The sequence below is a fragment of the Capra hircus genome, chromosome 19 (genome assembly GCF_001704415.2).
Source record: "Capra hircus breed San Clemente chromosome 19, ASM170441v1, whole genome shotgun sequence".
In the NCBI taxonomy this organism is placed as follows: domain Eukaryota; kingdom Metazoa; phylum Chordata; class Mammalia; order Artiodactyla; family Bovidae; genus Capra; species Capra hircus.
The window spans coordinates 23,439,147-23,454,799 of NC_030826.1; the positions used below are offsets into that span (position 1 = coordinate 23,439,147).

A 15,653-nucleotide genomic window follows, 5' to 3' on the forward strand; every position below is an offset into this window, starting at 1 on the left:
CAACAGGCAAGATCTTTTCATTGTGGTGCCTGGACCCTCTAGTTGCAGTGCAAGGACTCAGTAGCTGCTCACTGGCTAAGTTGACTCTCAGCATGTGGGATCTTTGTTCCCCAACCAGGGGTGAAACCCATGTCCCCTGCATTGCAAGGTGGATTCTTAACCATTGGACCACCAGGGAAGTCCCTTCTCCTCCTTTTGCTTCTTAATTCCTGAATGTTGGGCCTGGCCGCTATTCCAAGTTCACACTGTCAAAAAAAGTCTCAGCATGTCAGAGCAAGAGGGGTCAGTGGATTTCCAGCCTGCTCAGTCCGTCCTGCGCTTCAAGAGTTCCAAGAATCAAAGTCCAAATAATCAAAATTGTCCTTTAGCAGTGGAGTTACTCTTCAGATGAAACCCCAATACATAAACCAGATAAAAGTAGAGTTAGTGCCCTCTCCCTGGAGAGGAGGTGCCACCCTAGGACCCCAGAGCCTTCCAGGTTAGTTTGTGCAGTTTGATTCCTTCCCTCCTTCCATGGAGGAGGAAACAGGAAGAGTCTTAAAGGGGCAGAGCTTGGATTCCTGCTTAGACTCTCTTTGCCCTGATGTGTGGCTGGGTTGGATCTTGGGTTGAACCTGATGAAGCATAGATCATTATTAGTACCCTAATTAAGTTTTGGATCACCTCTCTCTCCTGGGTAAGAAAGCCCATGGCATTGAGAAGGTCCTGAAGACATGACTTGAGTGGTCAGACTGCCTGGCAGGGAGCACTCTTGAGGACAAGACACCTTCTGAACTGCCTGGCAGGGAGCACTCTTGAGGACAAGACACCTTCTGAACTGCATGGCATGCTCCCAACATGATCAGCCTTGACCTCTGCTTCCTGGATTTCAGACTGAGTCAGTTTTCTCAATGAAAATTGGCTTAAGGGTAAAAGGCAGTATTGGCTCCCTTTTAAGAGTATTGGCTTACAGATCTGAAAACATAAGAATTTTCCATGTTTCAGACAAAACTAGATTCAAGTGCTCAAGTAATGTCACCAAATAATGTTCTACTCTCTCTGTCCTTTCTCTTTCCTCTGTCCCCTCTTTATTCCCTTGTGGAAATAAGGTGGCTCTCAGGAGTTGCAGGCAACCCTCCAGATGAGCAAAACCCTCCTGGAAAAAGAGCTTCTCTTTCTCAGTGGTTCTAGCAAAAGTTTCAGAATGTCATTTCATTGACCTAGTTTGGGTCACATGGCCATCCTTCAGCCAATCACTGTGGACTGGGGGATGGACTGCTTAGATTGGCCAGGCTGGGTCATGTGCTCACCCTGGAATCTGGGGGCTGGAGTTAGTCCCACCCAAACCACAAAATTTTGAGTGGGAAGGAGGGTGGGGAATATTCTTTGGGCAACACATATGTCTGACGTTTACTTACTCTTTTAGAACAGCTCTTGCTTTGAAGGTTCCTCCTCCAAATTCTCCATAAAGTACCGAAAACTAAATTAGGATTTGGTTGGGTTCATCAGTTATTAAATATGTAAGACTTTTGGCATTCCTCTTACTGTCTGAGGGCCTCTTGCCCAGTTTCTGATGGTGGGGCTTTGGATCTGGGGGAAGGGCCCGACAGAGACTGCAGGCTAGGGTTGTGTGAGTACTTGAAAACCAGTGCAGGATGCTCTGGCAACGTACCTTTGGCTGACTGTAAAGTATTCCACTCACAGTTGAACCATAATTTCTTTGTCTAGCTTCTATTGATGGCCTTTCAAGGAGTTCTGAATATTTTGATATTGCTAACATCGCTGCAGGGAACCTATACCCATGCAAACATGTGGAAAGATAACGGTTGGATGTATTCTCCAAAGTGAAATTGCAGAGTAAAAGGATGGGTACGTTGTGCCATGCCAACTTGATCACCAAAGAAACTGCACCATTTTCTGGGCTTTCCTGTGGCTCAGATGGTAAAGAATCTGCCTGTAATATAGGAGACCAGGGTTTGATCCCTTGGTTGGGAAGATCTGCTGGAAAAGAAAATGGCAACCCAACTCCAGTATTCTTGCCTGGAGAATTCCATGGACAGAGGAGCCTGGTGGGGTACAATCTGTGGGGTTGCAGAGAGTTGGGTATGACTGAGTGACTAACACACACACATATTATCTCCAGTGATATGTGAGTTGCACATTCCCCACAATTCTGCTCATATTGGGAATTATTAATCACAAACTTTTAAACCTTGCCTCATGTTGCTGGTGAAAAATGGTTTTTTATTGTTTTAATTTTCGTTTCTTATAGAAGTCGATTTTTTTATGTTTATTGATCATTTGTGTTTCTACTTTTGTAAACTACTCATTAAATTTCCTTTGTCCTTTCCCCCCTGTTGATTTGCTTATTATATGTATATTTCACACTGATCTGCAAAAGCTCTTCATCATGGAGATTAATTATTTTTTTTTTTAGTAAATTGTGTATTTTATAACAGCTTTGCATGTGTGCATATGTAGTTGCTCAGTTGCATCCAGCTGTTTGCGACCCTTTGGACTGTAGCCCGCTCCTCAGTCCTTGGGATTCTCCAGGGAAGAATGCTGGAGTGGGTTTTCATGCACTCCTCCAGGGCATCTTCCCAACTCAGGGACTGAACCCAAGTCTCCTGTGTCTCCTGTATTGTAGGTGGATTCTTTACCTGCTGAGCCATCGGGGAAACCCTTACAACAGCTTTACATTTCCAAAAAGTTGAGAAGATCGTACAGTGTTCCCATATATCCCACACCCAGGTTTCCATATGATTAGCTTCTTACACTAGTAGGGTATATCTCTTGCAAAAATGAGCCAATACTGATATGTTATTATTGACTAAGCCCCATAGAGTATTCAGATTTCTTATGTCCTTTTTCTGTTACAGGGTCTCATCTAGATACCACATGGCATTTAGTGATTGGTGTAATTACTTCTCTTTGCTGTGACAGTTTCTTGGGGCTTTTCTTGTTTTTGATGACGTTGACAGTTTTGAGGAGTTGTGGCCCTGTTTTGTAGGATGATGTCCCTCAATTGGGGTGTGTCGGATGTTTTTCTCGTTATTAGATTGGAATTATGAATTTGGGAGAAGACGATCACAAGGATAGAGTGTCATTTTCATATTAAGGATCCCTACTGTCAACACAGCTTATCGAGGGAATTCCCTGACAGCCCAGTGGTTAGGGCTCCGTGCTTCTACTGCAGAGGGCACAGGTTCAATCCCTGGAGGAGGGGGGAACCTAAGATCTTCCGTGCCGCTGGGGTGTGGCCAGAAAAAAGCTTGTTGATGTTGCCTTTGACCACCTGGCTGGAGTAGTGCTTGTGGGTGTTACTCCCCTGCTCCTCTCCGTAGTGTGCTCTTTGAAGGAAGTTACTCTGTGAAGCCCATATCTAAGCAGCGTAGAGCTGTGGTCCACCTTCCTGGGGGTCGAGTGTTCACATATATTGTTCGGAATTCTTCTGCACGTGAGATTTGTCTCTTTCCTCTCCATTTATTCAATTGTTCAGTCATTAATTTATATCGGTATACACTATTAGGTATTCACTCATTGTAACAGCAGCCTGATTGAAATAGGATTCACGTGCCACACAACTTACCCAGGGTGTAAAATTCAGTGGGAATATATTCACAGGACTGTGCAACTCTCACGATAATTGACTTTAGAACATTTAGAACATTTTCATCATCCCCCAAAGAAATCCCATAACCTTCAGCAGTCCCCCAGTCTTAAGCAACCACTAATCTTTCTCTCTTTATGGATCTGTCTATTCTGGACATCATTTCATATAAATGGAGTCACACAGCACGTGGTCCCTTGTGACTGGCTTCTTTCACTCAGCAAAATGTTTTCAAGGCTCAGGTTTCAGTGCCCGCCTGACCTACCCCAGTGTTCAACTGAAAACATAGGTGTAACCTCTACAGTGCCTGACCCTTCTCTCTTTTGCTGATGGATTGGATCCTCCACACTGGGGGCCTCGTATGTGAGCGGTTTCTGCTCTTTATCTTCTCGTTCCTTTCAATGTCCCTGATTGTGCCCAGGTCTTGGCTCCTACTTTTCCCAGTGATAATCTGAGAAGCTGGTTCCTGCTAAAGTGTGAATGGCTGTTAGTGACTTCCAAGGTTGATCCTCTGCAGTATTTAACCTCCTGGGTACTGTTCAGTAGAATTTCAGGTACGAGACAGGTTTATAGGGAAGATATCTGGGGATGGATGATGTTCTGTTTTCTTATAGTCGATGAAGTCAGTGCAGCCAATCCCCCTCCTAAATTAGTAAATTGGATTCATTAATGGAGATCATCCATGTCAGAGCAGTCTCTGGAAGAATCTTCTCAAGAACATAGTGAGTTGATGACTGTGACTGTTGTGATTTTTTTATGCCAAAGTGGCTCAGTTGACTGGGGAGCTGGGTCAGAGTGTTACAGGGACTTCAGAGATGATCAGATACAATCTTTGCACTCTAGCAGGGAGACAGACAGGCACATAAATAACTCACGTACCAGCGGGCAGAGAGCAGCGTTGTGATCAAGGTTAAGCAAAGCATCCCCGGAAACTTGGAACCACTTTGGAGGCTCGCTGGGAGGCTGGGGACAGATTTTTAGAGGCAGTGTGGTTTGAGCAGTTGGGAAGGGTGGAGCAAGACACAGATGGAGGGAGGGCAGCTGAGATCTGGGCACCGCCTGAGCTAAAGCTCCGAGGTTAGAAAAGACAGGGCATCTTTAGAGAAGGACAAACAGATTGAGAATGTAGGGGTGGGAGTTGGGGGGAAAGACTGGAGGGGAGCAAAGTGGGGAAGAATTAGACCTCTTAGGTGAGCAGTTTGGAGGACATTTGATATGTGGTGGGAAGCCCCTACCTTTTTGGCCAGGGGAGGGGGTGACAAGATCTGTGCTGGGAAGTGGTGGCTGGTGCGGAGGAGGGAGAGGATGTGTGTCTGTGTATGGAGCGAGGACTGGATGCCAGGGGATGAAGGTCCAGAGAAAGCTGCTGCTTTCTGTGTGTATGTGACCTTGGACAAGTTCACTTCCATCCCCCAAGTCTCTTCTCGAAATGGGATCAGCCAGTTCTGAGGGATTTCATGTGAAGCTTGGAGGAGGGCGTGTAGGGAGAGGGTTTGTCTGTCATGAGTGAAGCAGGTAAAGCCAATGACTGGTGAGGACAGATGAGGATGGGGTGGGAGTGGAGGGGTAGAGGGGACGCGATAAGGATGACCGTGTGGCAGGAGCTTTCCTCGAATTATCTCATTTAATCCTCTTAACAACCTTTCGAAGTGGGTGGTGTTAATACTCCAGTTTTACAGATGAGGAATCCGGGACTCACAGTGGAAAATCACTTACCTGAAGAAGGGAAGTGGAATCCAGGTCGCGGTGCCTGCAATGAGTGGACGACAGTCCCTTCTGCTCTGCCTTGGGGAGAGGAGAGGCCCGGTGGCTGGGGCAAGGAGGAGGAGCACATTTGGAGGAGCCCGAGAATGGGGAAAGGCATAGACACTCATCATCACAATAGGATGAGATTAATCAGGGAAGGCTTCCTGGAGGAGCCAAGTTATTATTTTTTTAAGGAGTCATGTTTTGAGCCAGGTTTTATAGGACAGGAGTCATCTTGACGCAGGAAGCAGAGGAAGGTCATGTCCCACAAAGGAAAGGCATAAAATCATGATTTTCCCTCCTAAACTTGTCCTTCTCCAGCGAGAATGACGCTGCAGCCAGATGCCCACACAAACCACAAACTCCGGAAAAACTTTGTTGCCTGTCTCCCCTTCACCGTGTCTGACCCATCCCCAGGTCCAGACGACACTTCTTCCTTCTCTCACTTGAGTCCTGCCGTGTCTCTCCGTTCCAGCAGTGTCCCCTGTGCAAACTAACATCGTCCCATCTGAGCCCCTGCGAGAACATCTAACCTGGGTGCCTTGCCCTTTTCCTCCAGGACGATCTTCCTGAAATGCCTGTCCGATCATATCAAAGAGAGTGAAGGGAGACAGGTGGGGACCAGATGCCCTGGTTTGGGAGACCAAAGGAGCAACGGAAGCCCTCTGCCCTCCAGCAACCGCGTTCTGGGAAATCTCCTCCCACAACAAAACCAGTGCCTGATCAGGCAATATCAGAGTAGCTGCACAATTTGTTTTTTTTCATAGCACTTTATGCAATTTGTAATTTCATATACACACACATGATTAAAGATTTGTAATAATAGGTAATACCTCTCCTGTAAAAAGACACATTGTTAAAAAGTTACTCCCTCCCTACATTCCCCCAGCTTGTCCTTAACCCCACCTAGGTAACCACCTTTTATTAGCTTTGTGTCTCCAGAATTTCTACATGTAAAGATAAACAAATAAAAATTCTTACTTCATTCTTTCCCCCCTTTTAAAACAATGTATCAAAAAGAGAAACAAAATTTCAAAAAAAAAAAAAAAGAGAGAGAGAGATAAAACAATGTATCCTGGAGATCTTTGCATGATAGCACACAGGGAATGCCCTCAGTGAAAACATTTTGTATGGCTGCACACTGTTTTACTATATGGATCCACCGTTATTTATCTAACCAGCCCTCTGCTGATGGGTGCTTGGTCCATTCTTTGTCTTTTGCTATTAGAAATAGTGCCACGGATAACCTTGTGCATGTACTAAAATTTGTAGATAAATTCTTTGAAGGGGGATCGCTGGATGACAGAGGAACTGCATCTGCAATTTAGACAGACGTTGTCAGGCTATCCAGCAGAGGGCTTGCACCAATTGACAATCCCTCTATGTGTGAGGGGGGCGGTTTATAATGATGTATTAGTTCATGTGATTACTGATGGCTTCTCTTCCCACGAAACTGTAGGCTCCAGGACGTCAGGGATCATGACTCTTTTGCTCATTGTCATAGGCACTTAGTAAATACTGGATTAATGGACAGATTTATGAGTCTACCAGGAGTTGGTGGCCGAAGTGAATGAGATCCTTTTGTGTTCTCCTTGCCCGGTCCACCTTTCCTGATCCTTGATCTGGGCTGAGTGTCAATCCCCAGGGTGACTGGAACTCGGAGAGACCTTGAGGTTCTGGAAGATCTAATCCTGACATCTGACTCATGACCCCCACTCCAGAGCATGCTTTCTCCTGCTACGAGCTCAAGAAGTCCAATGTGTCAGTCTTATAAAGGGTTTGGAGAATGGACCCTTGTCTGATGCTTGTGTTCTCTACCCAGCCTCTGCTTATATGCCTCTGGTGACAGGAAACTCACTCTTTTGACTGACTCCTTTCAACTTCAGACAACTAACACTTAGAAAGTTTTTCCATCTATTAAGTTGCTCCATATAGCTGCCTCTTCTTCAGGGAATTTAAATCGTGGCTCTTTGGAGATAAGGCTTTCTGGCTGATGAGCAGGGGTATCTGGGGACAGGTCATTTTGTGGCACGGAGGGCCAACTCCCAGAGGACCTCTGCAGGGCCCTGCCTGCCCCCGCCTCACTCTCTCCTGCCTCACCCGCAGGTACGTGCAGGAGGGACGGTTCCGGATTGAGGAGAGGACGCTGACAGCCTTCCAGTGGCTCTACAGCCCCCAGCAGCATCGCATCCTCAGCCGTGCTGACCTGGAGTCTCCCTCCAGGTAAGAGCACCCACTGCCCTTCCTCTCATTCTTCGGCCAGGGTCCAGCCCCTCCAGGTGGTCCTTGTTAGACAGCCAGCCCTACGCTGATCCATAAACTCCCAGTGGGAACCACTGCCTTCTGTGGTGGAGAGGCCTTCTAGGGTCCTTGAAAGTTTATCAGCTGTGGTGCTGATCCAGCCTAGAATATTCTGAGTGATTTGAGGCAAGTCACTGCCTCTGCTTTCTCCTCTGTAAAATGGGTATGATCATATTTTCCCTGCCTTCTGTTGGGAAGATCGTGAATCTCAAGTGAAATGATGCCTGGAGATGAGCTGGTTCCTTTTTTCCTTTTTAAATTATTTATGTGTTTATGGCTGTGCTAGGTCTCCCCTGCTGCTTTCTCGAGCTGTGTCGAGTGGGGGCTACTCCCTAGTCGCAGTGTGCGGGCTTTGCATTGCGGTGGGTCCTCTCGTTGCAGAGCACAGCCTGTAGACACACAGGCTTCAGTAGTTGCACCACGTGGGCTCAGTAGCTGTGGCACACGGGCTTAGTTGCTCTGCAGCGTGTGAAATCTTCCTGGACCAGGGATCGAACCTATGCCCCTGTATTGGCAAGGCAGATTCTGAACCACTGGACCACCCGGGAAGCCTGGCTGCTTCCTTTTTAAGAGGAAGGGCATTTGGCAAGTTTGCTGGGCGGTCCCTGCTTTGACCTGGGTGGAGCCAGCCCTTCCTTGTCTCCCTCCTTTGTCAAGTCAGCTGGGATCCTGAGTCTGGGGGAGGGGCACCCAGATTTCTTCTCCTCGCTCCCACACCCCAACCTGGCCCCTTCCTCCACACTGTGGACAGGCATGACAGCTGTTAGCGGTCTTGATGGAGACATGCTGGGAAGCCCTGTTGCTGCGACACCCCTTCCAAGGCTTCTGCCAGACCTGACCCTGGAGCTTTCGTCCCACTTGCCTCATCAAAACCTCTTTGCACCAGCTTCTAAAGCAGCAGGACCCTTGAAGCCAAGGGGCTTCTGTGGTGGCTCAGATGGTAAAGAGTCTGCCTGCAATGCAGAAGACCTGGCTGGGTTCAATCCCTGGGTTGGGAAGATCCCCTGGAAAAGGGAATGGCAACCCACTCCAGTATTCTTGCTTGGAAAAATCCCATGAAGAGAGGAGCCTGGTGGGCTATAGTCCTTGGAGTCGCAAAGAGTCAGACACAGCTGAGCGACAAACACTGTCACTTTTGAAGCCAAGAATGAACAGGTCTTTCCTCCCAGGGGTGGCTGAATAAAAGGAGAAAGGAAGTAATGTCATTTGGGGGAACACCCTGGTCTGGCCGGTAAGTAAACAGAGACCATGCTTTTACCGCATCTCCCCAAACCGGCCCCAGGAATAGGGTTCAGCAATGCTAGCAGACCTCACCTCCCCAGACATCTGTTGGGAGTCCTACTTAGCTAAGAGCAGCGCGTCTGCTCTCTCTTGTCTCAATGACAGTTTCAGAAGGTACGGGAAGCAGTGAGGGGAGCAGGAACTCTGGATCCAGTACTGCTCAAGGAGAAAGAATTAACTGAATGATGATATAGAAATGATAGAGTTTCCCAGGTGGCGCTAGTGGTAAAGAACCCGACTGCCAATGCAGAGACATGAGATGTGGGTTTGATCCCTGGGTTGGGAAGATCTCCTGAAGGAGGGCATGGCAATCCACTCCAGTAATCTTGCCTGGAGAATCCCATGGACAGAGGAGCCTGGTGGGCTACAGTCCAAAGAGTTGCACAGAGTTGGACACGACTGAAGCGACTTAGTACGCATGCACATAGAAGTGATAGGAACCCTGGGAAAGGTGACTCAGGCCACCCGGGAACTCTTGGTATTCAGGAAATGGGAGGTTAGACAAACGCTCTAAACTCCAAAGGGCAGATTGCAAATAGCGCAGAGAAGAGACAGAAAAGCCCCTCGAGCCTGAGGCAAGAGTATGAGGAGGGCAATGTGGTCCTGAGCGTAGGTTGTGAATGCGTTCAGAGACAGAGAAGAAGGCTGCCTTGCAAGCACGCTGGTGAGACACAGACATGAAGGCCGATTGCAGTTTCAGGCAACCTGCAAAGCCCTATTGCAGGCCGAGCACTCTCTGACTGACGGAAAGCAGCTTCTCCCTCACCTCCTTTCCTTTCATCAAAACTCCCATGCTACCTGACATTATTTTATTCGCCTATCTGTTCATTGCCCGTGGCTCCCCTGGAATGTGAGCTCCATGAGGGCAGGCCCTTTTCCCTCTTGTCCTCGTCTGTATTCTGAGATCCTAGCCCAGAGAAGGAGCTCATTAAACAGGCACCAGGTGAAGGACAAATGAACATAATGCAGGCTCACAGGTAGGAAGGCTGGAAGGGAGGCGAGTTCCAAGACCAGGGTGGGTCAGCTACACCTGCCCAAGATACAAGGGAAGGAGAGGAGGCTGAGACCGCCTGCCCACGTGGGTGGCTTTAGGCAAACCCTTTTTTGAGCCAAAGAAGAATGCTTTTCAGAGTCACAGGAGGCTAGCTGAGTCCATGGAGGAGGGAAGTAATCATGAGATAGGATGGAGCCATTCGAAATAACTTTAGCTTTCATATCTGAGAAGGCTACCTCCCAAGGGACTTGAAGAGGAAGCTGCCATAGCGCTGGGACTAAGCACTCAAAAAACTATTACTCTTATATCATGAAAGTTGTACTAACTTTTTATGTGTATTTATTATGTGTCATGTTATAAATGCTTTGCAGGCATACATTGATCTACCCTTCATAACAATGCTATGATCTGGTACTGTTGTTCTCCCCATTTTTCAGATGACAAAACTGAGGCACAGAGACAGTGGCAGTGCTCACAACCACTATGCATACTCCCTCTCAGAGAACAGGACATGTGCCCCAACGTGGGAGATGGTGAAAGTAATTTGTATCTTTACAGAGAGGAAATAAATCCACAAACCATAAATAAATGAGCTTAGCATCAGTCCTAATCAGGTTTCAGAGTCTGTTATTAAAGAAATGGTTTGGGGGCACTTAGCAAGGAAAGGGATAGAGGACCACTGGCAGCGAGTGAATTCCCTGGGAACCCATCCTGCTGGGGAAAGCTTTATTTGCTTTTCCAATTAGTTTTCCAGACTAGAAGTTAGGTTGGGGGTGGTATAGCAGGAGACAGTGGTTCTGCGTTTCAGCAAGAAATTGTTCCTGTCTTCCCATCAAAGCCTTACAGGTGACACAGAGGAATGTGGGCTGGGGGCGGGCACGGTGGGGGAGGTTGATGAGTGGGCTGTGCTTGCCAAGACTGCTCAGTGCGTTCATGAAGGACTTGGTGAGGAAGGCTGTAGACAGCATGCTGGTGATGTTGCTGATGGCAGGAACCTGGGCACCATCCCAGTGGACAAGATGGCAGAACTGGACTCGAAGTGTCCTGGAGGCTGGAGTCCAAGTCCAAGTCTAGAAGGTACAGTTTAACAGAAATTAAAGGAGAAGTCTATTTTAAGCCTCCAATTTTGTCTGCACCTGGATAGCAGGCTGAGCAGATCAGCTATCTGAGGGCTTCCAGTTGAAGCTTGGGTATGATTTAAGAAAATGCTTGCACCTTGGGGCTTTAAGAGCTCAGGACAGAGTCCAGAGCTGCAGAGGGAAGGTCCTGCTCTTTTGTCTCAGATGGTTGATCCCTGGGTTGGGAAGATCCCCTGGAGGAGGCCATGGCTACCCACTCCAGTATTCTTGCCTGGAGAATTCCATGGACAGAGAGCCTGGAGAGCTACAGTCCATGGGGTTGCAAAGAGTCAGACATGACTGAGCGACTAACACTAATATACCACAGAATGCTCTATCATTTCCTCATTTATTTTGTGGGCAGAGATTGAGCACATTTCTCTGCTAATACCATATTGGATGTTACCCTCGAACAGCTAAGCAAGTTGTGTTTTGGGGTGATGGGTCAGGCTGCTGAAAGGACTCAGAGGGTGAGTTGGCAACTCACTTTCCTTTTCTTTCCACCCTGCTCCAGGTCAGGCCTTGGGGTTTTGATGCCTTGTCTTAAGGAAGACAAGAGTCCTGCCTCTAAGGGACACACATTCTAGTGGGAGAGACAGTCTGTAGACACATAGATAAGAGAGTTTCCTGAGATGATCAGAGTGCTGAACAAACTCAAACAGGGCATCAGATAAAGATTGACCAGCGGGTGGGTGGGAACTCTGGTCGAGAGGGAAGGGCCCACTGGGAAGGAAACATTTGAGCTGAGAGTCCTGCCTGAAGGACAAGAGGGCAGCCACAGGGAGAAGCTGCTGGCAAAGGGTGTTGAATAAATGTTGGGGCGGGGAAAGAAGATGGGAAGGAGAATCTCAGTTACAACGCCCTAACTATGTTCTAGATTTTGTGGCCAGAGCAGAGTGAGGCCTTGGCCAACAAATGGACGCGATGCAGATGTCCATGCAATTAATGGAAGGGCTTTCTAACGTTCAGAGCTGCCTGAGTACAGCGTGGGCTGCGTCCTGAGGGGGTGAGAGTCCCATCATTAGATGTGCAAGTCATATTCAGAGGCCACCCTTAGTGGAGGTTACGGAGCAAGACTCAAGCATTACAGGGGCCCAACAGGGCACCCTTCCTGCCTTCAGCCCCTTCAAGTTCAGGAGCATCCTTGGTTTGGCCGAAGCTGGGAGGATGTCTGTACAGCGAATGAATGAAAGCTCCAGGCTGCCAGGTCCAAGGTAGAGGCAGTTTTAAGGACTCCGGCAGTCCTTGAAACCTCCCACTTCCAAATCCAGAGAGCACTGCACCCCCTCCCCAGTCCCGCCGCACGCAGGGCTGGGGAGAACCCCGGTATCTTCCTGCCGATCTTTCCCCATTTCCATTCCCACCGGCCCGGGGCCCCATCCCCCAGGAACTTCTGCGGGCAGGTGGGCTGTCCCCTCCTCCGCTCCCCTGGGTCCCTTGGGCGCGCCTGCCCCGCCCGGCGCCTTTGTTCCGAGGAGCCGCCTCGGGCAGTCCCCTGGCGGCAGCGACGCGAGCATCCCCGGCGCCGCACCCGGGACTCGCCGTACCCACCCCCACCGCCCTCGTGCCCTCTCCGGCCCCGCGTGCCCGCCCCTCCATCGCCCTCCCATTCTCCCGCAGCTACGCGGCTGCGGCGCCAGGGGAACCGAGTGGGCATCGCCGGGACCAGGGCGCGGACCCAGGCGGCGGCGTCGCAGGGGGCAGCAGGAGGGCCCCGCCTGGGCCAGGCTTGGGCTTGCGGGCGGCGAGTGCGCGGCTCGGGCGGTGGGGCGCGCCCGCCAGGTGTGCGGGCGGCGGCGGCGGCGGCGGCGGCGGGTCGCGGGAGCCGCTTTGTGCCGCGGCCGGGGTGCGCGCGCGCGCGCCGCGGTGACGGTGCGCGCGGCGGGGCGGGCGGCCGGGGGAGCCCGCCGCCGAGGAGGAGGGGGCTGGCGGCCGGATGGAGACGGGGGACGCCGCCGCCACAGACTGCTGCCGTTCCGTCCACGTCGAGCAGTGAGCCCGCGGGCGCCGGCGTCGCAGAAGGTCAGAGGGGCTGGGGCTGGGTGGCGACCCCGTAGTTAGCGGGGATCAGAACGCGGATCTTGGGTGGGACTGGACCCAGGGTGGAATTGGGTGTATGCGGTGAGGGCAAATGCGTGTGTCTGCAAAGAGAGCTCAGCTCGTGTGGACGTGAGTGAGCTCTGTGCTGCGATTCCACGGAGCAGTTCAGCGTAATGGGTTGTTTGGGAAGTGGGGTGACTGTCCTCAGACACACTACCGGTGGGGCATGGCGCACACACATGTCTGGGGTGTCTCTGCGGTGAGGGAGACGTCAGCCCAGCCTCTGTCAAAGTCTCTGGCTGGAGAAGCTGACCGAGGTGGAGGCCAGAGCTGGGGTGTTTACAGGTGGTGGTGGTGAAGGAAAAAGCCAGGACCTCCGGGAAGGACCCTGGAGCTAGGCTGGGTTGGTTTGTTGTTGTTTTTTTCCTCCTAAAGGACATAAACCCCACCCCGGCCTCACTCCAACCTGTGCCTGTTGCAGGGAGGGGAGCCAGGACGGTGGGGGCGCTGTCTGAGAGGCCTCTGTGGGCCTTTGGAGCAGGGCTGGGCTCCAGCCTGATGCTCACCTTCGGAGGCCCTGAGTGATGAGTGTGGGGGTGCCTGCCCTGGGTGGGGGTCAGGGGCACACTATAAGTCCTGACCTGGGAGCTGGTTGAGGAGGACACCCTTCTTTCTCTCTGCCTGTGTGGCTTCTCTACACTCTACTTAACAGACCAAAGGGCATTTATATGCAAGTGGGGTTTGGGGTCTGAAGGCTGGGATCTGCCTCTGTTGAGTGGTCCCCATTGGAGCAGCCTCCGTAGAGAATAATAGGGTTGTCCTGGGCTGGGCTCCAGGGCTCTCTGATTCTTTTCATGCCTGGTGACCCTAGGGCGGTCCCTTAAGCCTCACGGGCCTCAGTTTCCCATGGAGAGGGGAGAAGGCACCTGTTCCCCCCTCCCCTGTTCTTCCTGCTGCAGAGTAAAGAGTAAACAGAGAGCTCGCCCAGCTGTGGGGGAGTCGAGAGGCAGAGAGTGACTCAGGGCATGTGAGGTCTCCATCAGTGATTTCCCCCAGAAAGTCCCCGCACATCTCTGAGAGGTGGGCAGCAGTTGGGGGGTGTTCTGCCCTCATCTCCAAGCAAGTGTGTTGGATATTCTGAGTCTAGGAGTGCGGCGGGGTGGATGTCTTATAGATCCAGCTGCTCAGGCTTCCAGAAGCTACCCCAGGTTCCTCCTCCTTTCTAAGATGTTGAGAATTGTGGAGGGATTGGATGGGATAGGGGCTTGGAGTCACTGAATTTCTGGGCAGAGTCAGATGCTAAAGTTGAGTAGGCGTGGGCACATCTGGCTGGGATTCCCACTCAGCCTGCTTAGCCCAGGGTGTTGGGTGATTTGTTGGGAGGTGGCCTCAGTTCCTGGCTTCCCAGATGGCACTAGTGGTAAAGAACCCGCCTCCCAATGGAGATGTCAGAGATATCGGTTCGATCCCTGGGTCAGGAAGATCCCCTGGAGTAGGAAATGGCAACCCACTCCAGTGTTCTTGCCTGGAGAATCCCATGGACAGAGGAGCCTGGCGGGCTATGGTCCATGGGGTTCCAAAGAGTCAGACACGACTGAAGTGACCTAGTACACACACGCATGGCCTCAGTTCCAGAGAAGACGACCCTCCTGCCACAGGCACCCTTATCACCCCCCACCCCTTCCCATGACTCGGTCTGGATCAAGTGTGGCTGAGTCACTGTGGTTCAGAATGACTTGAACCTTAAGGGACGGGGACGTTGGCATGGATGGTCGTGGCAGCAGCAGACGACAAGGCTGTGTTGTGACCCAGACCTGGGTTGAATCCCAGCTCCACCTCTCAACTCTCTCTCTGGGTCTCCACCTGTGTTTTTCCAAAGCAGAACTGGAGGATGCATGCTTTTAATTTTCCCACCGCTTTCTCTGGGAGGTCTCCCCAGAAGCATGCATTTCAGAACTGCCCTGTTGGGGAGAGAAACAGGAAAGTGTTCACCCATCAGCTCTGTCCTGTCCATGGACGTTAAGTCCCACATGCTTCCAGGCTGCATGTGTGAAGCCCCAGCAGGTTCGTGTGGGCATCCCACGCTGTGGCTTCAGAGAAGATCCCGCTGAATCCTCGAGGAAGCCTTGCCGCATGGCACCGTAGGCTATTGCTCAAAGCCTGCAGGGAACCGGTCATTGCAGAAGTGACTGGAGTAAGACGTGGGACTGAGATGGTTTGAAGTACTCTATGAGGTGTCAGACACTGTGTGACTCTGGGCAAATTTCCAATCTTCTCTCTGCCTCAGTTTTCTTCTCTGGGGTTAAGTATTTACTAAATTTTTGAACATGGCAATGGGTCCATAACGAGGGCTCCATGATGGAATATTTCTGTGTATTTGGGAAGACAGTATGTTCTAGGTGGTTCAGATATTCATCACTTAAAGTGGTGAAGGGGGTTGGAATAGGTGACCTCTAAAGACCCCCATCCTGGTCAGAGAATCTGGGACTCAGGGGTCTGGCCCCTGACCTGGTCAGTTCCTCCTGGAATGTGGTGCAGTCTCCCAGACCCCTGCATGGTTCTGCTCCACATTCTGTGAGTTGGA

At 50.7% G+C, this 15,653-nt stretch overlaps 1 protein-coding gene across 3 annotated transcripts in view; it reads left to right on the plus strand.

Annotated features, from left to right (window-relative positions):
- RAP1GAP2 (RAP1 GTPase activating protein 2) overlaps nucleotides 1–15,653 on the plus strand; it is a 215,383-nt gene that overhangs the window by 1,538 nt on the left and 198,192 nt on the right. For 2 of the 3 annotated variants that reach the window (XM_018064418.1, XM_018064419.1), the window contains exon 2: nucleotides 7,442–7,558. In XM_018064418.1, coding sequence (XP_017919907.1) covers nucleotides 7,442–7,558 — 117 coding nt within the window. Of the gene's footprint in view, nucleotides 1–7,441; nucleotides 7,559–12,948; nucleotides 13,052–15,653 lie in introns of those variants that run through there. The other variant, XM_018064420.1, reaches the window with a different exon arrangement.